Here is a 24637-nt window from a genome sequence, read left to right on the forward strand (position 1 = left end):
TGTATTTTGGATGTGAACAACGAACATTCAGCCTTAGGTTACTATAGAATAACTATATGTTTAATAAGTATGCTTTAAATCTGCACATCTAAAGTACATCTTTTATGTGTTCTCTCTCTCCATACAGTTAAGACACTTGGGTAACGATGAAGTGCACATCGTGTGGTCCGAGCACTCACGGGACTACCGGAGAGGCATCATTCCTACTGAGTTTGGAGACGTGCTCATCATCATCTATCCCATGAAGAACCATATGTACAGCATCCAGATCATCAAAAAACCAGAGGTGAGCTCAACACTAAACCCTTATCGGTGGAAAACATTCCTGTCTGGAACTAGAAATGTCACAAATCAAAATGTTATTAATTAAATTATTTTTTAATTCTTTAATTTATTCAAATAGGTTTAAAACATTTAAAGCACCTGACTCCATTGGAAAACTTTATTTGGGAGTTAAAGTCCAGGATGAGATGACGTGTTTACAATACTGTTCAAAAATTTGAGGCTCATAAGATTTTTATTTATTTATTTATTCATCAAGGAGGCATTTAATTATTCAAAAGACAATTATTTATAAATTAATCATAAAAATAAATAATTATTATTATATTTTATTATATGTATATACAGTTTATATACACCTTGCAGAATCTGCAATGTTAATTATTTTACCAAAATAAGAGGGATTATACAAAATGCATGTTATTTTTTATTTAGTACTGACCTGAATAAGATATTTCACATAAAAGATATTTACATATAGTCCACAAGAGAAAATTATAGTTAAATTTATAAAAAATGACTTTGTTCAAAAGTTTACATACACTTGATTCGTAATACTATGTAATTACCTGAATGATCTACATCTGTGTTTTTTTGTTTAGCGATAGTTGTTGAGTCTTTTCTTTGTCTTGAACAGTTAAAACTCCCTGCTGTTCTTCAGAAAAATCCCTCAGGTCCCACAAATTCTTTGGTTTTTCAGCATTTCTGTGTATTTGAACCCTTTCCAACAGTGACTGTATGATTTTGAGATCCATCTTTTGCACACTGAGGACAACTGAGGGACTCATATTTAACTATTACAGAAAGTTCAAATGCTCACTGATGCTTCAGAAGGAAACACAGTGCATTAAGAGCTGGGAGGGGCAGGGTGAAAACTTTTTGAATTTGAAGATCGGAGTAACTTTGACTTATTTTGTCTTCTGGGAACCATGTAAGTATCTTCTGTAGCTTCTAAAGGGCAGTGCTAAATAAAAAAATAATAATATTTAGGTAAAACAAGAAAAATGCACACATCTTCATTCTGTTCAATAGTTTTCACCCCCAGCTCTTAATGCATCGTGTCTCCTTCTGAAGCATCAGTGAGTGTTTGAACCTTCTGTAATAGTTGCATATGAGTCCCTCAGTGTGAAAAGATGGATCTCAAAATCATAGTGTCATAGTTGGAAAGGGTTCAAATACACAAAAAAGCTGAAAAACCAAAGAATTTGTGCGACCTGAAGGATTTTTCTGAAGAACAGCAGGCACTTGCACTTGATTTGTATAATCCCACTTATTTTGGTAAAATAATTAACATTTTGCAGATTCTGCAAGGTGTACAGTATGTAAACGTTTGACTGTATATGTAAACTACAGTATGCAAACTGTATATTATAAATAATTAATAGCTGCTTTAAATTGTAAGAATATTTCCTAAAAAAATTTTACTGTGTTTTTCATCAAATACATACAGCCTTGCTGATCAGAGACTTCTTTCAAAAGTATTGCCAAAAATTTCCGACCCAACAATTTTGAACAGTAATGTAAAACCCTAATAAAACATGTGACACCTTTGAGACTTTTTGACACTTTTGAACCAGTTAACTGAAACAAATTGTCTGAACGAGCCTATAGGCTAATGTATTTGAATTCCCTGAAACCCTCATCCATACTATGAGAGGGAAAAAAAACGATTTTAATGGCTGCTGAACAGAGAAATCGGTATACAGTAAAGCAGAGATGTTTGTTTGTGCATCACATCCATTTGTTTTTCTGTAAATGAGCTCAATGTTTGGTACAGGAGACAGTGGAAGCATATCTGTCTTTGGGCACTACCAGCCATTGCTTCCTGCTCAGTTATGTCAGGGCTAATTGAATGAATGGGATTCTCAGAATCGAATTCCGCTGTGGAGATGGATCCGAGACGAGAGGCTCAGTCTTTCATGCAGTCTGAGGAAATGTAGAAAGATGGAGAGATAAAGAAAGACGAGGCCTGGCTTTTATGAAAGTCCATTTAGACCCCATTTCAGTGCATGAGGGCTATTCACTGTGTCTTTTCTGCTTAATGTCAGGGATTTTTTTATGTAACAGGCTGAAATACGTCGGAGGTTTTGACATTTTCATGCCTCCTTTTATTTGAAGGATAAAGCTGCTAGCTTATATGGTGTGCGAAGGCCTGTTCGCAGAAAGTATAATGCAACTACATATTTGCAAACAATGTTTTACGCCAAAACTGTTCATTCTGTAAACAAAAGTTTATCTGAATAAAATGATTTGTATCTGAAAAAATTAAAATCACTACCATTCTGGAGTTTGGGAGTTTTGAAAGAAATTAATACATTTATTCAACAAAGACGCATTCAATTTCTATAAATATATAAAATAAAATAAAGTAAAGACCTTTACAATGTTACAAAAAAGTCAAATAAATGCTGCTCTTTTGAACTTTCTGTTCATCGAAAAATCCTGAAAATCATGGTTTCCACAAAAATATTAAGCAGCACTTAATGTTTTTAACATTTAATAAACAAAACTGTTTTTAAGCATATTAAAATGATTTCTGAAGGATCACGTGACACTAAAGACTGGAGTAATGATGCTGAAAATTCAGCATTGCATCACAGAAATAAATTGCATTTTAAAATATATTGCAATAAAAAACAGTTCTTTTAAATTGTAAAATTAATTTACAGTATTACTGTTTTTTTCGTATTTTTAATCAAATAAATGCAGCCTTGATCAGCACAAGAAACTTAATTAAAAACCATTAAAATATCTTCCAGACTCCAAACTTTTAAAAAAGTACTGTATAAAATAAAATGGATCGGAATAGAAAAACAGAAAATCACAATACAATTTTTCAGACTCCATCTGAAGGCGTTTATAGAGATTCATTGTTTCATTTTATAGTCTTGTCATGCACATTTTTCATGCTGAAAATGTGAACTTATGGGAGTGTGAATAGACCTTAATGCTGATTGAAATGTGTGTTTTCTTCCATCTTGAAGCTTCTCACATTTTGCTCTTCACAGGCCATTAAGTGTTCATATATCATGTCATCTCACTTTCCACAGGTGCCATTTTTCGGTCCCTTGTTTGACGGAGCCATAGTGGATGGAAATATCTTACCCACTGTGGTGCGAGCCACGGCCATCAACGCCAGCAGAGCGCTGAAATCCCTCATCCCTCTTTACCAAAATTTGTATCCTTTTCCCAGACTTTAACGAGTGCACATGTGTGCTTTTGTCATGTTTAAGGTGGCAGAAGCCTATTATCATTGTTACAGCCTGCTTGGTTGGTTTTCAGCTCTCTTCTCCTGCCGTACAGACCTGGCTCACGTATGTACGGATTGACTCGCGAGCGGTCAGGTTGGGCGCTGACGGGAGCAGGTAGAGCCGCTCGATAATTATTGATGTCTTATTTCTCAGCTCTGCACATGTAGAGCACCGCTCTCTGCTCGCCCAGTCAGGCGGGTGATGGAATCATTCTGATCACTCCTCAATGCCTGCTAAGCGTGATGCACAGCCATTTGCTTTTGAAACGCTTCTCTGGCAATTTGGTGTTCTTTTCTGTCTCTTTTTCTCTGTCATACGATCTGAACCTCTACTCAGTGTTATTTTGTGGGCTTTTTCAACCTCTTTTCAGTTATTACACATACACAGCATGGATTGTCTCTTTAAATAGGCTTATATTGTAGTAGTTTTGGCTTGTTTACTTTTACATAATTATTAGGGCTGTAAAAGTTAATGTGGAATAAGTTAATGGAAGTCAGTTTTTATAAATCAAACCAATATGGATCATTTGCACTACCATTTTTGAAAAAAGACTTTTCTACACTCAAAGACAGCAATTTGATCAAAAATACAATAAGCAGTAATATAGTGAAATATTATTACAATGTAAAATAACATTTTTGTTATGGTAATATATTTAAAATATAATTTTTACCTGCATTTCTTCAGTCTTTATTGTCACATGATTCTTAAGAAATGTTTCTAACATGTTTATTTGGTGCTTAAGAAATTTTCTTATATAAACTTTTTTTCTGACTTAAAAAATAAATGTAATAAATATAATATGTATGTGTATATATATATATATATATATATATATATATATATATAAAAACAAATAAAACAATATATTATAATAAACGCATAATAATTTAATTTTTTACTGCATTTTTATTGACTTGATCATGCTTGATTTTTATCTATTTTGATTATATTTCATATATATATCATATGACACTGAAGACTAAAGAAATAAATATATAATAATTTCATATTTTTTACTGCATTTTATTTCATATATATATATATATATATATATTAAAGATGAACTTGAGCCATATCTACAGACCAGAATGCCATTGATGGTTGGGTTGGGATGGTTTTAGTCTCAAATTTAGCATCATTTTGATTTTTTTTTTTTACAAAAGTTTGAAGGCAACCCATCATGATTTTTGCATGGTCAAGTGCCACTATAAAAATCTAGTTTCTTTACTTTGACAATCTGTTTTGTTTTATCCAAAAACATTTGGTGCTAAATGATTACAGCCACTGTGTGCTTTAGATAATGTTCAGTATCCAAACCTTTCCAAGTCCAAATCCAGCCTGTCTCGTTGGCACCAAAGACCTTTAACCTTTCTTTAAGAGCGCTCTTTTCTTCTCAAAGAGATACTACTTCCAGAAAACAAAGCAAAGTCGGTGAGGAGGGGAGAAAAAGAGAGAGAGAAAAGGGGGGGAAAGCGATTCTCATCTGCCATGTCCTCCAAGCCAGAGAGATTGTTTGGCTCAGCTTGAGTCTTTCGCTCACAGCAATCTCGCCCATCTGTGTGCCTGCGCGGAGCTCGATAGTGGACTGAGCTATTGATTGGCGTGAGCCGCACAGGTCGATGCTCCTGACAGCCTGAATTACAGTAATCTGTCATTATCGACGGATGTCTCTCCAAACCTTTTCTCTCTCTCCGTCTTTCTCTTGGTCTGTTTTTCTTTCAGTCTGATTCCCTTTATTTTGAAACTATCCCTCCCTCTTTTTTTTCCTCTTTCTTTGAGCACCCTCGCACCTTCTTTTTATTCTGTCCTGTGCGAATAATTGATGACTGTGAGGGATGGATGGCAGGCTAGTAGTGATTAGAAGATCTATGTGCCAGACGAGCTGCTCTCCTATGATGAAATCGGGCCGCGAGACTGAGAGGACCCCAGGGATGCGAGGAAGGAAGTTACAGTGTCTCCTGCTTACCTGTTGATGGTGCCGCCGCATGCAGTCATTGCCGAGAGAGAGAAAGTGATGTAACCTAATTGTCCCTCTAACGTCCTCTTATCTCTGAATCAATCACTAACGGGTGGCATGGTGTAGTAGTTAAGTGCAGAGCTGGTAAAGTTGCTGGTTCAGTCCCCATATGGAGTTAGTCGTGAGCCATCATCTAATTCATTCTACTCATCCTCATCTTAAGGTCATAAATCATAAGATATTTAGAATTTTAGGCCTGGGTACTCATAGAGTTTTCCAGATTTGACTCAGTTCCAATTCACAGGCTCTCAGTTCAATTCAGTTTAGTTCAGTTCTGATTCATTTGAGTTTATTTTTGTAATATTTTAGTAATGTGATTTAGTAGTGTGCTAGAATTGCTTACTTATTAAAAGTTTACTCTCTGCTAATGAAGTATGTGGTACAACATTATAAAAAAATATATTATTAATTTTAATTAGTTTTTGGAATTGAGTTACATTGGTCACACTTCTTTTTCAGAAGACCCTAATTTTTTGGGGAATTTAGGCTGCACTAATTATTTTGTATTTTTTTGGTTCATTAAAAGAACCATTTCATAAGAGTTGTTCGCTCATGAATTGTGCTGCTTTGCCAGTATGTTTTTGATTCATCTCATTAGAGTGATTCATTTCTGGATTCTGGCTATGCTGGTCACACTGAGAGTCATTTGTTCATGAGTTATGCTACATTGATCATGCTGTATGTTTTTAATTAATTTGAAAAACCGACTTGTGCTGTAAGAGTCTGTTGTTTTGGATTTAGGGTACACTGGTCGTGCTGTATGTTTTGATTCACTAAAAGAATCAAACCAAAAAAGTAATTCATTTCCGGATTCAGGCTGGCTGGTCTTGTGTTGTTGAGTCACTAAAAGAACCAGCTCCTAAGAGTCATTTGTTCATGAATTATGCTACATTGATGATGCTGTATGTTTTTAATTCATTCAAACAACCGGCTCATAAGAGTCTATCATTTTGGATTTAGGCTACACTGGTTGTGCTGTTTGTTTATGGTTCACTAAAAGAACCAACTCATAAGAGTTATTTATTTCAGGATTCAGTTTGGTCGTACCACACATAGTATGTTATTCAAGTTACTAAAAGAACCAGTTCAGTAGATTATTTTTGTTTTGGGATTTAGGCTACGCTGGTCGTGCTGTATGTTTTTAATTCACCAAAAGGATCATAAGAGTCATTCATTTATGGATTCTGGCTTTGCTGGTCGTGTGTATCTGAATCACTAAAAGAACCAGCACCTAAGAGTAATTTGTTCTTGAATTATGCTACATTTGTCATGCTGTATGTTTTTAATTTACTAAAAGAATCAAATCATAAGAGTCTATTGTTTTGGATTTAGGCTACACTGATCCTGCTGTATGTTTTTGATTCACTAAAAGAATCGAATCATAAGAGTAATTCGTTTACGGATTCTGGCTATGCTGGCCGTGTGTTTATGAATCACTAAAAGAACCAGCACCTAAGAGTTATTTGTTCATGAATTATGCTACATTGATGATGTTTTAATTCATTTAAGCAACTGGCTCATAAGAGTCTGTCATTTTGGATTTTGGCTATACTGGTCTTTCACTAAAAGAGCCAACTCATGAGAGTCATTAATTTCAGGATTCGGTTTACATTGGTCGCACTATACAATGTATGTTATATATGTCACTAAAAGAACTGACTCAGAAAAATATTTAGTATTGGGATTTAGGCTAAACTGATTGTGCTGTATGCTTTTGGATCACTAAAAGAATAAGAGTCATTCATTTACAGATTCTGACTATGCTGGTCATGTGTTTTTGAATCACTAAAAGAACCAGCTCCTAGCAGTCATTTGTTCATCAATCATGCTACGCTGATCATGCTGCATGTTTTTAATTTACTAAAAGAACCAACTCGTAATCAGTTTGGATTTAGGCTACACTGGTGGTGACGTGTTTTTGGTTCACTAAAAGAACTGGCTCAGTAGAATATTTCGTTTTGGGAATTAGGCTACACTGGGCGTGCTGTATGTTTTTGACTCACTAAAAAAATCTAATCATAAGAGTCATTCGTTTGGTGAATTGAACTGCACTGGTTGCATTGTTAGTCAATCACAGTGTTTGGGTTGATTTGTATAATTTGAAAGAAGTGTAAGTACTTAAAATAATTATGCATGGAAAAAACACATTGGCTTTTAAGTCTTTTTCCATCTGTATAATCAAGCTCATTTCGTCCACCTGAATTGCGTTGCACGCTGAGCCTCAGTTTACCACCTTTAGTCACAGAAAAACAAAATTAGATTTGATCTGGATACACACGTCAGGCGCTGCTTTTGCTGAAGAGGTCCTCGTTTAGAGATGCACCAACTGACGCATGATCACAGTAGCCCCTCTTTAGCTCAGCAGAGACATGCATTGTCAGGTAAATGATCTAGATTTAACAAAGACAGACCAGCCTTTTCCTTTTATACAGTCCTTTGTCAAGCAATGTCAAAACAACATCTTTTTATCCCTAATTTCTGCCCTGAAACTCTATAAACTTTTTCATTCACTGTTCTCCCTTTTTTTTTTTTCCATCTCTTCTCTTTTCTCATTCTGTAAGCCAACACGCTTCAACCTCTCTTGTGCCTGACTCTAAGTTCCAGTTCCTTCTCTTGGCCCCGGGCTGCGTCCATCTGCCTCCCCGCGCACTGATCCCTCATTCGGCATGACTGTGAAATTAGGGCCTGGAATGGAGAGAAAGGGGCCTCTTTGGTCTTAATGTCTGTTGGAGGGAAGGGGGGAAAAAAACAGCAGATAGCAGGTAGCTGGCGTGGGTCAGTGTTATGAATGCTGGGCAGACAAAATAACAGGGTTAAACCGCAGATAGCACAGGAGTAATCCAAAGGGCCATGTGTGGAAAAAGAGCCCGAGCTCGGGGCCTTCCAAGCAGCCTTAGTCTCTGAGGGCACCATGTTGGGTCTGAGTGATAAAATGTTCTGGGCTGCCATATGTGAAAGTGTGTGCGTGTTTTAAACACCCTACTTCGATTAGAGCTAGTTGACCCATCTCGCCCCCAGGCTACCGGATCGCTACAGCTGTTAGTCGTCTTGTAACGCATCCTGGAATGAAGTGGATCTAGATCTGGTCCTTCAAGCCCCGATTGCACGGCGAGAGAAACCCACATTATCTGATCCGTCTGGCTCGCGGCTGCGAGTTGGCCGGGGGGAGATTGGGTGTTTTTGGCTTGGACTCGATGAAAAAAAAACACGTAAGTCTAAGAGTCACGGCCATCTTCCATCTGTCAGTGGTCGATTGGGACGCAGGGGGAGAGGAGGGGACGTGCTAAGCGGCTTCCCCATTGGCCGTGCCAGTCCAGTGGTGTGTGTGGGACCGTTCCAGCTCCGGCGTGACAGCGGGGGCAGGCCCGCTGGCTGCTGATTGGCAGCGATAAGTGCCGGGCTGCTGGGGTCAGCATATGGCAGGGCGTGATAGCGGAGAGAGTGGAAGAGCTTTGGGTCATAGCCTCCTTCCTTCTGACTCTGGCTTTTCCAAAGGCAACCGAGCTGATGGAAGCAGCAGGCCAGCGCTTCCCCTTTTGTCCCCATGCTTGAGCGGCCCGCACACACACACACACACTCGGTGTAGCCACAGCCAAACGCCTAACGGGCAGCGCTGCCACACACTGCCAGCTCTCACAATGGGCCCTATTGTGTCCCAGTAACAACGTGGTTTGCTGGTGTGTGTGTGTGTGTGAAGGGGGATGGAAGGTTGCGCTATTCACTAATTGTCCCATCAGTGCTGAAAAAGAGGGTGGAACCGATTAAGGTGGGGGAAGTGGTTTGGGGTATTGATGGGGTCAGTGCTTAATTGCCGTTTTCTTTCTCTGTTTGTACATCTCTTTATTTTGTGCATTAGTAATTGCGCAAGTGGCACCCGTCGCTGTTGTTTTTTTCCAGCACAGTTCACTTCAGTAGCATTAATATGTCTATCAATCACTGAGCCACTCCTCCTTACTTCTCTCCTGTTTTGACCTGTTAACACCGACAGCTTCATCGGCTTCAGACTTTCCAGTCAGTCAAACACAGGCCGTGTGTGAATGAGAGAGGTGCAGGGTGTGTTAACAAAAAAAATGTTGTTGTGTGGCCCCCTCCGGCTCGGGATAGATTGGTAAACAACAAGCTCCCTGGGGGTGCATGGCGATGGGGAATGTGGGTCTGACTCTTACGAAGTGTTTAGGATGCGCTGCAGGCTTCTCACATGGAGTTTGTGGTTGGTGTAGCAGAGACCCATGTCTGTCTGTATTTCGTTCTATCATTCTGTCTATCCTGTGTCTGTACGTCTATCATTCTATCTGTCATTTGTTCAACCATTATATCTGTTGTTCTGTCTCCCTGCCTTTTTATCTGTCTATTGTCTGCCTGTCTGTCATTGTTTCGTTCTAGTTTTATCTTTGTCTGTTTCTGTCTATTGTCTATCTATTGTCATTCATTCTTTCATTCTGTCATCTGTCTATCTGTCTGTCTGTCTGTCTTTCTGTCTATCTATCTATCTGTCTATCTGTAATTCTGTTTTTATCATTCTATCATTTTATCGTTATATCTATATATCATTTTCTCTGTTCTGTCTTCACTATCTATTGTTCTATCATTCCGTCTGTCGTTCTCTCGTTCTATCCATCTTTCTTTGTCTATAATTCTGTATATCTATCTATCTATCTATCTATCTGTCATCTTTCTGTTTGTCGTTCTCATTCTATCCATCTTTCTTTGTCTAACATTTTATCTATCTATCTAACTATCTATCTACAGTCATGTGAAAAAGTTAGGACACCCTATTGAATTTCATGGTTTTCTGTATCAGGACATAATAAAAAATGATCTGGTCCTTGGCAGGTCTTAAAATTTGAAAAATAAATCCTCAGATCAACATCATCACATGGCATGTCACACAGTGACATTATTTATTTAACAAAAATACAGCCCAGAGGAAAAGGCCATGTGTGACAAAGTTAGGACACACTATGAGTCAATTGCCTGCAGATCCACTTTTAGTAGCAATAACTTGAAGCATTCATTTTCTGTGTGACTTTATCAGTCTCTCACATTGTTCTGGAGGAATTTGGAGCACTCTTCTTTTCAATGTTGCGCCAGTTTATTGAGGTTTGTGGGCATTTGCTTATGCACAGCTTTCACCACAGCATTTGAGTCAGAATGAGCTCTGGACGTGGACTGGGCTATTGCTACACCTTGATTCTTTTCTTTTCAGCCATTCTGTTGTAGATTTGCTGGTGTGCTTGGGATCATTGTCCTGCTGCATGACCCAATTTTGGCCCAACTTTAGATGTCGGACAGATGCCCTCGCATTTGACTCTAGAATACTTTGACATACAGAGGAGTTCATGACCAACTCATTGACTGTGAGATGCCCAGGTCATGTGGCTACAAAACAAGCCCAAAATGATCAGCCCTTCTCCAGCATGCTTGTGTTTTGGTATGAGGTGTTTGTGTTGACATGCTCTTTAGGTTTTCACCAAACTTGGCGCTGTGCATTATGGCCAAACATCTCCACATCGGTCTCGTCTGTTCAAAGGACATTATTCTAGAAGACTAGAAGATCATTCTGTATATCGATCTGTCTGTCTATCTATCTATCTATCTATCTATCTATCTATCTATCTATCCATCTGTCCATCTGTCTATCTGTCTATCTATCTATCTATCTATCTATCTATCTATCTATCTATCTATCTATCATCTTTCTGTTTGTTGTTCTCATTCTATCCATCTTTCTGTCTAACATTTATCTATCGTTCTCTGTTGTTCTCTAGTTCTATCCATCTATCTATCTATCGTTTACATGTATTTCCAAATTAGTTCTATAATTTTCAGTAGTTTTATGAAATTTATACTTTTTTCAGTGATTGTAAAGGATGAGTTTAGAATGAAGTGCCTCTAAAACATTCCTGCACAGTCACTTATTTTTAGGAAGGGTGCAATGTTCTAGAAGTATCTTGAATTGCCTAATTCTACCTGAATAAGGGCCTAAATAAAAAGAAATAAAAAGTCATTAAAATGTCTTCACATCTGATGCTGTTGTGACTAGTAGAGCTGTGTTAGGTGATCCACAGAATTGAAAAATAATGTATTATTTTATTTAAATGTTGTAAGTTTGTCCATCGGTGCATCAAAACCTGCTGAAACATGTTAGAAGATAAACACTCCTTGTGCAAATTCAGACCTCGATCGTTTCTGCGAAGCTAAATGTGATTTAAAGAATTAATAGCCATGGCATTTGAAAGCCGTGGTGAAAAATGTCCACTCTCAGTAGAACCACAAAATCAGGTTACTGTTTAAAAAAGACATGCACGGGAGGCAGATGGCAAACCGACCTTCACTCATTCATACTAATCAGGACCGCCACGTACGTGTAGCTCTGCGTACTCGCGGCCCTCTCTGATAGCATTAGCGCTGACTTGCACGTCGTGAATGTTAAATAAATGTTGCATTTGCAACGACAGCACGCACATCACTTTCCCCCTGGGGCGCGGGGACAGGACGCAGGGCGATAAATCGGCCCGGCCGCTCTCGGGGCTGTATTTCACGAGCCCTTCAATTTGGTTTCAGCCGAGATTAATAGGAGAGGCTGTGATGCTGGAGCCCGGGCCCAGATCAGTGTCTCGGAGCCCCAGGCAACGGTGCATTAGCCTGGGCTATCTCTCCTCTCATCTGCTTGTGCCACGCGGAGACATTGGCCGTAATGACGCGGCTATGGCAGCCAGCCGCAGCACCGTGCCTCGCTAATAAAATCACTGTTAGGGCCACGATATCAGCAGGCATCAGATGGAAAAATAAACCGATTAGCCTGCACTTCAGGGCACACATAGATTTCTGTAATTATACTCTGTAAAACTCCTCAAATTTGATTATTTGTGTGATGTTTTTCTCTGTCACTTTTCTGATCTCGTTCTCTTTTTCTCTCTGTGTCTCCAGCGCCAGTGCGAATGTATTTGTATCGGCGGATTTTGGCTGCTCAGATCTTTGTTTTGAAGGTTTATTTCTGAATGGTTTTGATGGACATTTTAATATCTGTTTCAGATGTTTTCAGTGTAGATAATGAAGTAGATCTGATTAGATTGCTTGATCGATGGCACACAAAGGATTCGAAGGAATAGCACACCCAAAAATGAAAGCTTGCCAAAAAATGACTCTTTCTCAGGCCATCCAAGATGTAGATAATTTTGTTTCTTCATCAGAACAGATTTGGAGAATTTAAGCATTATATCACTTGTTCACCAATGTGAATGGGTGCCGTCAAAATGAGATTTCAAACAACTGATAAAAACATCACAATAAAGAACTATACTAGAAATAATGGTTTAATGTTAACACGCATTAATAATTGATTTCTGTCTTTACAAACACAGCTTTTTGCTTCACTGATGGACTAGAGTGGTATGAATAACTTTTTATCAGCTATTTGGACTCTCGTTCTGACGGCACCCATTCACATTGGTGAACAAGTGATGTAATGCTCAGTTTCTCCAAATCTGTTCTGATGAAGAAACAAACTCATCTACGTCTTGGATGTCCCTGAGTGAGCAAACGCTCAGCATATTTCATATTTGGGTGAACTATTCTTTTAAGCAGCCTGACTGAGACTCTATATCGGCTAAGTGATTTCTCACAGGGTTTGACAGACGTGTCTCGACAAAAGCACCTGTGGAGACCCTGCGGTTTGTGGTTTGAGCACGCGGCCTCCTCTGTGCGTATCCCACCGGGTTGTGTGTGAGGATACGAGAGGCGTTCGGCAGCCGGACAGTGGCTCTCTCTGTGGGGCTGCGGATCCTTCTCTGGGTTTCTTTTGAAAGGTGCCAATGCTGTCCTACGGAGGAATTCTCAGCACAGATAATAACAACCACACCATGTGGAGAAAATGACTGATCATGTGTGTAATTAAAATGAGGCCTGTGTGTGTGTGCGATTTGGGACCGTGTTCTCACCGGGCTTGTCAGTTACTGTGCTGTGTTAATTTGCAAGGCGAGAGCAGGGAATAGCTGTGCTCTCGGAGAGTGGAGATATTGGCCGCGTGTCATCCTTGTGCTGTCACACATCCGATTGTCCCAGAACTCTCGGATGAACTGATGTTTCCGGCCACTAACGTCCTTTGAGATGCCCTGTTTTTATTCGTGTTCATTCATTCGTGACAAACGGAATGCAGAATTAATTTAAATTTTGAAATTTGAATGTAAAGAAGGTGGAAAAATTCAATACAACTGTAAATTTTAAATAGAAAAACAGATAACTTTGAATGTTGAAAAGTTTGGGGTCAGTAAGATTTTTTTTTTAAAAAGTTTTTGAAGTCTCTTATGCTTAAAGGGGTCATTGGATGCAAAGTTCACTTTTTCATGTTGTTTGAACATTAATGTGTGTTGGCAGTGTATGTACACATCTGCCCTATAATAATAAAAATCCATGCAGTGGTTTTTAATTTATCTGCAAAAATAATATCCCCTTTTTCAAATTGAGCCATTCTCAGATGCCTGTCGGTGTGGCTATATATAGGCTATGCGCTGCCGGTTTCAGAGCGAAATGCAAAACAATTACCGGCCGCATTTGAAAATGTTGAAAATTCAGATAAAAACAAAAAAGCAAAGCAAAAAAATAAAAATGTAAATATTAGGACTGTATTTTCAAGTGTACTATAAAATAATATTTTTTTTTATTTAATACTTATTTTTATTTTAAAATGTTATAGTATTATCACATTTTACTGATTTTGGTTATAATTTTATTTTGAAAATTAACTAAATAAAGTGCAATAATACTATTATTACTATTATTCATTCTTTTATTTTTTATAGTTACATTTAATATAGTTACATTTAAAGGATCTAACCAAATCTTCAGGTGCTCTCATGTGAACCAGACTAAAAAAGTATGTACACCCCTGATTATTACAATTTAAAATAACTAATTTCTTTTTTAATACATTTTTTAAATGAATTTTATTTCTGTGATGCAAAGCTGAATTTTCAGCATCAGTCTTTAGTGTCAAATGATCCTTCAGAAATCATTTGAATATGCAGATTTGGAGCTCAAGAAATATTTCCTATTATTATTAATGATAAAAACAGTTGTGCTGCTTAATATTTCTCTGAAAACCACCATGTTTTTGTAAAGATTCTTTAATATATATTTTTTCATTTATTTTGAACATTTTGAAACATTATAAATGATTTTATCAGTTGTGACAGTACATCTGTCAAAATGCATCTTTGCTGAAAAAAAAAAAAATCCTACTGACCTCAAACTTTTTGAGCTGGTATTGACATTTCATCATACGTTTGTGGTCTAGGGTGGAAGAAACCTATTTCCATCTGATTTCCATCTGTGTTGAAATCTTAAATTACAGTCAGTAAATTCCTTTTTCTGTTTAATTTCCAACTTCCTGTAAGATGTGACAAGTTCAATTCAAATTCACACTCATGAATTAAGAGGAAGTCAATTCTTTAAAGGAGAAGTTCACTTTCAGAACAAAAATTTACAGATAATGTACTCACCCCATTGTCATCCAAGATGTTCATGCCTTTCTATCTTCAGTCGTAAAGAAATTATGTTTTTTGAGGAAAACATTTCAGGTATTATCTCCATATAGTAGACTTCTATGGTGCCCGCGAGTTTGAAGGTCCAAAATGCAGTTTAAATGCGGCTTCAAAGGGCTCTAAACGATCCCAACTAATTTGAAAAAAAAAATGTATACACTTTTTAACCTAAATTGCCTGTCTTGTCTAGCTCTGCGATGCGCATGTGAACTGTGTGCACTCCTGTTTAAGACAGGATCGTTTAGAGCCCTTTGAAGCTGCATTTAAACTGCATTTTAGACGTTTAAACTCCCGGACACCATAGAAGTCCACTATATGGAGATAATTCCTGAAATGTTGTCGTAGAGGAGTTGTTGGTGTCAAGGTGGCTGACATGACTTTGACTTTGTGAAAAGCTTCAACTCCTTTCCAGAGGCGTGCTTCTGCTCTTCAGCGCTGCCTTCGGCTTCAGTAGGGGGAGGGAACGAAATCGAGGGTAGCAGGAGTGATCAATTTGGAGGCTATCAGCACCAGCATGTTCGGAGTGCTGAATTAACACACCACCAGGGACTGTTCCTGGAGCCCACCACGAGCCCTTCACTCCTAATGTGCTAACAAGCTCACTTTTGCTGTCTCTTCAGTGGCAATTTCTCTCTTTCCTTCCAGAGCCCAGGAGTTCAGCACGGTGACAATGAAAAGCTCCGTAGGAGGGGGGGAAGAGGCCAGGAGTATTTTTCCCCCCTTCTGCCTTTCATCCACAGGGAAAATGAGTTTCTGGTAATGCACAAAAGGCTCTTTTTTATCCTCCTCTCCTCTTCTAGCATGTGATGCTAGAGAGGGCGCGAGAACCCGGCACGCACTCTCTTAAAAGGACTTTCTCCTTTTTAACAAGCCGTCATAAAAAAAAAACACCACCCATCAAAAATTCAATTACAGTGGATGCAAGGCCCGGGTTATTTGGGTGAATACATGGCGCAAAAAAGAGAGAAGGGAGAAAAGAAGAACTGTTTTTCCCTTTACCTCTCTCTTTGTGACACACAAAGAGCATCTGAAGTCAACAGCGGAGAGGATTTGTTGTCTTGGTGACAGGGTGGCATTAGAGGCTCATCTCAGGTTCAGGATGGTGACCACATGTTGGGCGGCTCTGAGAGAGCTATTAAGACGCACAGCGGTGCTGCTCACGCTCTGCTCTCGCTGTTCGGACTATCGGCATAAAATCCGGTCCACTTTGCATCTTATTCTGGCCATGAGCTGTCTACGTAGTAGAGTTGTAGTCAATTGTAGTGTTGTAGTGTTTAAGACAGTTAGGGTATGTCAGAAAAACTCCCATCTCCTTTTCTCCTCCAACTTTAAAATCGTCCTACATCGCTGTTTTACCTTTTTTTGTAAAGGGTGTTTGACCCTGCTGGCATGTTCACTTTGTAAACACTGGGTTGGTACTTTTGCGGCGATGTAGGATGATTTTAAAGTCGGACGAGAAAATGAGATGAGAGTTTTTCGACATACCCTAACTGTATTGAACGGAATACGCATCGCAGAGCTAGACAGTATTTGAGTTTGAAAAGTGCATAAATTGCATAATAATGTGGCACAGGCCACAGTTTAAGTGTACAAACAGATGCTCTGAATTAATTTGTAGCAGTCGTGACTGAATGTTTCAGTCAGTCAGACCATATGAGTGCTATTCTGAGCTGTTAACGTGGCTGTCAAGACCGTCACCGGCTCTGTCATGTTCTGCTTATGGTTGTAGTACAGCATGTGTCTAATTACGTCGCACCCACCGACACTTTCTCTCGCTGCTTTCTCTTCTCCTCTGTGGGAACCTCTCACCCACTCACACTAGGGTCCGCTCTCAAACAGCGGGACCCGTCGGCAGGAAACGGGTCTGCTGGAGACAGGAAAAGGCAAACGACAGATCTGCGTGAGTGTTGCGTTTCCTAGAGGAGACGCTTCCTACGTGTTCCTCTTCACCGGCAGAAACACCCAAAGAACTGGAGCCGAGAATATCTTCCCCCTGCCTCGTCCCAGCAGGACCTCCGTTTCTCTCCGGCTTTTTCGTCTCACACACGCTCCGTTTCTCCAGTGACGCAGCATCCGTCGTTATCCGAACCTTACTGAGTTATGAATGCAGCAAAGACCATATGCCACCGGTCTACTTAATCAAATCGTCCCCATTAACAGAATCCCTCCGTTTTTAAACCCATACACAGCGACATAATCCAATCCCTTCCATTTACTCAATACCATCATTTTTCTTAACCGAATAACACAGACAGTAAGATGTCCATTGATACCCAGTGTCACCATACGTAAAGCAATGACAGCTTTGTAATACGGTTTACAGTATGATGGGAGAATTGTTAACCCGTGGCATCCTGGCTAACTGTTTGACCCCTATTGATGTGTTTTTGTCGCTTATGAAATCGATGCACCAATTTTGTTTGACTTAACCCGTGTGTTTATCAGCTACGAAGAGAGAGCAAGATATCTGGAGACGATAGTCCAGCACCACTTGGAGCCGACGACGTTTGAAGACTACGCAGCTCGTGTTTTCTGCCCTGCACCTTTCCACCATCTTCCCTCTGAAGCAGGTGGGCATAGATTTAATTAATTCATTCTTAATTCATCTGTCATTTTACACCAATCACTATTCACTTTCACTCACAAGTTCATTCAGTTTCAGACTTGTAGAATAACATTCACACTTACTTTCTATCTAGTCACCTCACCTTTATTTTTACATGTATGTTTTCATGCATTTATCCAAAGCAACACTGCTTTCGATAAACACTGAAGTTTGAGGTCATTAAGATTTGGTGTTTTTGAAAGAAGTCTCTTATGCTCACCAAGCATGCATTTATTTAATCAAAAACGCAGTAGAAACAGTAATATTGTCAAATATTATTACATTTCAAACACCAAAGTTAACTGTTTTTGCTTAATGTTTTTGCAGAAACATGATGCATTTTTTCTGTTTTGATGAATAGAAAGTAAAAAAACAGCTTTGATATTATAAATGTCTTTACTGTCACCATTGATTAATTTAATGCATCCTTGCTGAATGTTTCTTTCAAAACAAAATCTTACTGATCTCAAACTTTTGAACATGTGTTTCAAGAAGCGTTTTCGTTTTCTGGGAATCAAAGCCATGGCCTTGGCATTGCTAGTGCCGTGCTCTACTATTTGAGCTACAGGAATGCTAACCTTAAAATGAACATGGCTTTTAAACTTGAACCAAAGGCAGTCCAAAAATAGCATTAAGCCCTTTTTGTGAAAGAACTTTCTGAGAAAACAATTCCTGGTTGAATAATTTCAACAGAATTCATTGATCTTTTCCCCCAATCGCCCATTATCCAAGCCTTTTATTTGAGGACACATGCATAACTCTATACAAATTATTTTTTTTTTAGTTTAATCATTGCAAAACAATATGCTTTTGGGCTGAAAAACGATCGTTTTTCAAACCCAAAGCTGTTATTCTGGCTTTTGTGTTGGGCTTCTGCTACCTTCTAAACCCAAATGTTCATTTTTCTTTTTTTTCTTTTTTCTTTTTCATTCCCATTTTATTTTTTTATTTTGTTTATTTTGTTTCCCCTTCAGATCATAATCTATCACTTGTGTATATCTAAAGGTAAGATCCCTGAAGATGCCGTACACTGAGGCTGCCTGATTTGTCTTTGAGTCTGTTTGGCTTGTAACAACGTTATGAACTCCTTCTCTTATTGCTTCATTTTGTTTGTTTGATTCCTTTCTAGACTGAAACATGTTCCCTTCTTTTTCCATGTTCTCTGTATTTTGTTCAATGGGAGGTCTGCAGCATTCATTGCATGGCATGTTCACATCAGATCCCTGACACTGACCAACATTTACACTCTTCATCTTTCTCAAATGTCACTCCTCTAGGTTCCAAGAATTCATGTCTGTGTCCAGCATGATCTCACAGCTTCACTCACCTCATCTTCTGCTCTTTATGTCACACATCTGTCTGTCTGCGTAAATGTTGAATGGAAGCACCAGAATGGTACAGTGTAACAGCTCTCATATGGATAATAGAGCTCGGCAGCTTTTAGCAGGCTTTGTTCCGGAAGTATTTTTCCAGTTCCATAAGCTTTTCTGAATATTCTAAATAGAATCCTTCAACCGATTATTGATAGAAAACACTTATTTTAAAGAGTTAGTTCACCCAAAAATGAAAATTCTGTCATTAATTACTCACCCTTATGTTGTTTCAAACCTGTAAGGCCTTCGTTCATCTTCAGAATACAGTTAAGATATTTTTAATGAAATCCGAGAGCTTTCTGATCCTGCATAGACAGCAACGCAACTACCACGTTCAAGACCCAGAAAGGTAGTAAGGACATCACTAAAATAGTCCATTGAACATCAGTGGTTCAGCCACCTGAATGGCGGCGGAGACTGATCCGGAAGAGGTTGTTTTCTTTCTACACAAAAAGTATTCTCGTAATATTATGGTTGAACCACTGATGTCACATGGACTGTTTTAATGATATCCTTGCTACCTTTCTGGGCCTTGAACATGTCATTTGCAGTGCTATCTATGTGTTGCAGACCCCGCCCTGGAAGTCTACTCAACAGATGAGAAATGTCTTTTTTTTTGTAGTAAAGAAAGAGAGAGACAAGAGTTTGCCTTTAGTCAAGCAGCCTTCTTTGTTGACTTTAATCAAAATAAATTCATGAAACTTTAACCCATAGTATTCCACATAGGAAAAACATGTATCAGTCTATACAAGCACACAGTAGCAACAAATAAATGGTTAAACGAGGTAACAAACTTCTATCACAGCTTTACACAACTCACACAGCAGACTGGATTCAGGTAAGTAACATAGGTAAGTAACATACGTAAGTAACAACAGTATCTGTTATACTGTATTTTTGTACACACACACTGACAGTTGATAACTTTAACATAAAAACAACCCATCAATAAATATATTAAAATGCTTATTTTATGTACAGTTACTCATAAACTTGACCACTTCAATGTAAGTAATGTAATTATAGTTTTTTTCTTGACATTTGATCATTTTACTAACCTTTTTTTTTGTAGTAAAGAAAGAGAGAGACAAGAGTTTGCCTTTAGTCAAGCAGCCTTCTTTGTTGACTGAAGTCGCCATGGCAACTCTTCTCTCAACTGCCACTCAGTATTTAGAAAATGCAACTTTGTTCTCTTTGAAATACACACTCATAACAATAAAAGTATATAAATACATAGAAATAAACATGCAAATAATAAATACAATATGTACAAATCAATTTTCCTGTGACCTTAACCTCATGTGGGGGTCACATATGCAAGGTCAGAAAGTTCTCGGATTTCATCAAAAATATCTTAATTTGTGTTCTGAAGATGAAGGGTATATGTATTCTTTCAGACTGTTTTTTCAACATGCCAAAATTTGTATCCCCCTCTCTAAAATGTAAAGTAATTAATGACAGAATTTAAATTTTTGTGTGAACTATACCTTTCACAATATTAACTTCTTAGTGTATTTTTGACCAAACAGAACATTAAAAATCCTACCAACTATTTTTTTTTTAAATATACAGTTGAGATCAAAAGTTTACATAAATCTTGCAGAATCTACAAAATGTTAATTATTTTACCAAAATAAGAGGGATCATACAAAATGCATGTTATTTTTTTATTTAGTACTGACCTGCATAAGATATTTCGCATAAAAGACATTTACGTATAGTCCAGAAGAGTAAATAGTAGTTGAATTTATAAAAATTACCCCGTTTAAAAGTTTACATATGATTGATTTTTAATACTGTGTTGTTACCTAAATGATCCACAGCTGTTTTTTTTTTTTGTTTGTTTTTTTTTTAGTGATAGTTGTTCATGAGTCCATTGTTTGTCCTGAACAGTTAAACTGCCTGCTGTTCTTCAGAAAAATCCTTTAGGCCCCACAATTTTTTTGTTTTTTTAGCATTTTTGTGTATTTGAACCCTTTCCAACAATGACTGTATTATTTTGAGATCCATCTTTTCACACTGAGAACAAATGAGAGACTCATATGCAACTATTACAGAAGGTTCAAACACTCACCGATGCTCCAGAAAAAAAAGCATGGTGCATTAAGAGCCGGGGGGTGAAAACTTTTGAACAGAATGAAGATGTGCACATTTTTCTTATTTTGCCTAAATATCATTTTTTTTCATTTAGTTCTGCCCTTCAGAATCTACAGAATATACTTGCATTAGTCAAAAAAAGTTTTAACCCTCCGGCTCTTAATGCACCGTGTTTCCTTCTGAAGCATCAGTGAGCGTTTGAATCTTCTGTAATAGTTACATATGCCCTTAGTTGTCCTCGTTGTGAAAAGATGGATCTCAGAATCATACAGTCATTGTTGGAAAGAGTTCAAATACACACAAATGGTGAAAAACCAAAGAATTTGTGGGACCTGAAGGATTTTTCTGAGGAACAGCAGGCAGTTTAACTGTTCAGGACAAACAAGGGGCTCATGAACAACTATCACTAAACAAAAAAACAGCTGTGGATCATTTAGGTAACAACACGGTATTAAGAATCAAGTGCATGTAAACTTTTCAACTGAGTCATTTTTATAAATTTATCTACTATTTTCGCTTATTAACTACGTGTAAATGTATATGTAAACATTGTGCAGATTCTGCAAGGTGTATGTAAACTTTTGACCTCAACTGTAAATAATGTTGCGTTTTGTGATGGCATTGTAAATGGCATTTTACTTCCAGAACAACTGCTGAGCATGATTGCTTTACAGAAGTCACAACTTTTACACATGATTTCCTTGTATTATTCAAAACAACCTGAGAGTATTACATGTGGTGTTGCAATATCGTTTCAGTGAGGTTGGTGCCACAGCATTCATTTTTAGACTTTACTTACTAGCGGGTGGTAATCCTGACATCTTTTTGCGTCGTGTATGTGTAAGTTGAGTGGGTGAGCGTGCGTGTGTGCGTATGAATAATAAACCGTCATGAGCGTGTGGAGAGATCAGCTCTTGCATTTGTTGTCTTGTATTTTATGTGCACCTGCTACTGTTTTCCCTCTCAGCCTGCTCACACCTTTATCTTGTATCTCTTCTTCTCTTTTTCTTCCTCTTCTTCTCTTTTTTGTATTCTTTCTCTTACATTCCACATCTTTGCCCATCACTTTGCATCTTTCCTGCCCCCTCTCTCTATCTGTCCATTCTCGCACCCCAAGAGAGAAATGCTGTGATTTTTCTGCTCCTTCCCAAACCTCAACTAGAAAACATTGGGCTCATCAAGGTAAAGGGGAAAGGCTTGAAACGGAAGGTCTTTCACGCTAGCTGTGAATGGTATGCTGGAACTGAAAATGGCAAAGTACCTTTGTGTTTTTTCTCCTCTCCATTGCTGTTTTACAATGTAGTTTGTGTTGCGATATCGTAATGCACCCCTGTCGGTCTCATCGAGGGACGAGGTGTCAGATCTCAGCGTTGATTAGTCACAGCATCCCCTTTGATTCGCTCTATGAACTTCACCCACAATGCACTGGTGCAATAACCTCTCATACTTATTTTGCTATTTAATGGTGGCCTTTATTTGCCAAAAACCCGAGAGGTTTTTAACCGTGAGTGAAATTCATAGAGATCACAAAAAAGTCTTAGTATAGACATTTATTTTCCCCCATTTCAACCTAATAAAGCTAAGTTTAACCCTTTAATGACACCACATTCAAGTAGATTAGCCTGTGAATGATCCAACGTCATGACGTTCTGATCTCTGGTCTTTTCTTCTTCCTCATCCCATCCCTCCCTGACAGGCTCATGCCTCGAGAGTCAGCTGGCCGAAAGTCCAGCAATGCAGGTAGACGGGAGCGACTTAGCCTCGCCAATGTCACCTCGTGCTAGCAAGAGCCGGATGTCCATGAAGCTTCGCCGTTCCTCGGGCTCTGCCAACAAGACTTGACCTGAGTGAGCAAACACACTTCACTCCATTCACGCTCACTCCAGAACTCCGCCCACTGCGCTGTCAGAGACAAACCACGCCCTCTTGTCTGCGGTAGCCACGCCCCCAGCGCTGACTCCTCCCATTCAGAGCCAGAGTGATCAAGACAACCGAAACGTTTATTTCCTCTGCTGTTGTCATAGCTGGTGCCACTGAAGCACAGTGCCAGTGATCATAAAAAAAGAAGTTCTTTTTGATTGCCATCGTATCAACCACAACTTTTTATATTTGTACAGAAGACGCGACGGATGGCGGAAGAAATGATTGAAGCACTTCTTGCTGTTACGTATTTCAGTTTGCATTTTCACTCCTAATGTGGAACATGTTTTTATATAACGTTGACACTCACGTTTGTTTGTTTATTTGCTGGTTTTCTTTATGGAACACGGTTTATTGCAGTTTGTAAATCAGTTTGCTCTTCATCAGAATGTTACTGATTTTTTAATGTTAATGTTATACTGAACCGCCCCTTTGTCATTTGTAACGGTTATTTGTGCGTGTATATATCTATAAATATAAAATATATACATATTTAATGTATGTGTATAGTGTATGAACAGTATCTGATCTGTGTACATATTTAACAGTATTTAAATCAACCAAAAAAAGTCAAAAGGCCACTTAGAACAAGTCAAAGAACAAGCTTGAATGTCTGTCTGTATGGCTAGATTTTTGCTGCCGTTTTGTTTTGTTGCACAGCAGCCTTAGAGACAAGCCCATGCAGCTCATTTACAGCATAAATCATTTGACTGCAACACTCTTTTTGATTCATCTCATCTTAGATGGGATTTTTAAGGAAGGTGTGAATGAGTTGCCACATTAACAGGTCTTGCAGGGAGACGGCGAGTCGGCGACGTTGCCAAATTGAACCGAACTACCCGCTTCAGGACTTTTCGAGCTAGTCGACGACGTGAACAGCCTTTAATGTAATCCTGTTTTTTTTTTTTTTTTCTAAATGTGTAGATGTGAAAGCAAAAACACTAGCTTTGTTCTGCACTTTTCCGTTTAGTTTGAACGTTTAAGGGATATAAGGGTATCTGGCCCTGTAGACTACGGATGCAAGTTATAACTGTTGCCATGTTTAAGATAAAATCAAGTTTGTATATTTTCTTGAAAGCTATGGTAAGGGTCAGATTTTATTTTTTTCTTTTTAATTTCAAAGCATTTAGAAATTTATCAGATGAAAAAAAAACAAAAAATGTGGAGTTGAAATCATGCAGCACCCTTCTGGATTGAAATGATAACGTGTATATTAAAGGCCTGCACACAAGCTGAGACCTGTGCGTAATTTCAGGAGGAAAACGAAAAACATCCTCATGGGTAGATTTTGTGTATGTTACTACTGACCAAATGCTGCATGATTCCAGTACTAACTGCATGTGTTGATATAACAGCTGCACAACACACAAGCACACGCACAGATCCACAATATTGTCATATGCTAGTAGCTCTATACGTTTGTATCGGATGTCGAAGGAGAGTGGATGTGCAACTACACTTAAGAATAAAAGTATTCTTACAACATCCTGCAAATCCTGTGCAGTTACTGGGTGCATCAAATGTTTAACTATTTGTGAGGCCTGGAC

The 24637-nt window shown here is 38.4% G+C and overlaps 1 protein-coding gene across 8 annotated transcripts in view; it reads left to right on the forward strand.

Annotated features, from left to right (window-relative positions):
- ralgapa1 (Ral GTPase activating protein catalytic subunit alpha 1) overlaps positions 1-24575 on the forward strand; it is a 94328-nt gene extending 69753 nt beyond the window's left edge. For 5 of the 8 annotated variants that reach the window (XM_051133060.1, XM_051133064.1, XM_051133063.1 and 2 more), the window contains 4 exons: positions 128-286; positions 3333-3460; positions 17541-17665; positions 22867-24575. In XM_051133060.1, the coding sequence (XP_050989017.1) occupies positions 128-286; positions 3333-3460; positions 17541-17665; positions 22867-23012 (558 nt within the window). In that variant the 3' untranslated portion in view covers positions 23013-24575. Of the gene's footprint in view, positions 1-127; positions 287-3332; positions 3461-17540; positions 17666-18674; positions 18706-22287; positions 22403-22866 lie in introns of all 8 variants that reach the window. The other 3 variants (XM_051133062.1, XM_051133066.1, XM_051133067.1) reach the window with 2 other exon arrangements.
- Positions 24576-24637: the final 62 nt, after the last annotated feature.

The sequence above is a fragment of the Labeo rohita genome, chromosome 17 (assembly GCF_022985175.1).
Source record: "Labeo rohita strain BAU-BD-2019 chromosome 17, IGBB_LRoh.1.0, whole genome shotgun sequence".
Taxonomy (NCBI): Eukaryota; Metazoa; Chordata; class Actinopteri; order Cypriniformes; family Cyprinidae; genus Labeo; species Labeo rohita.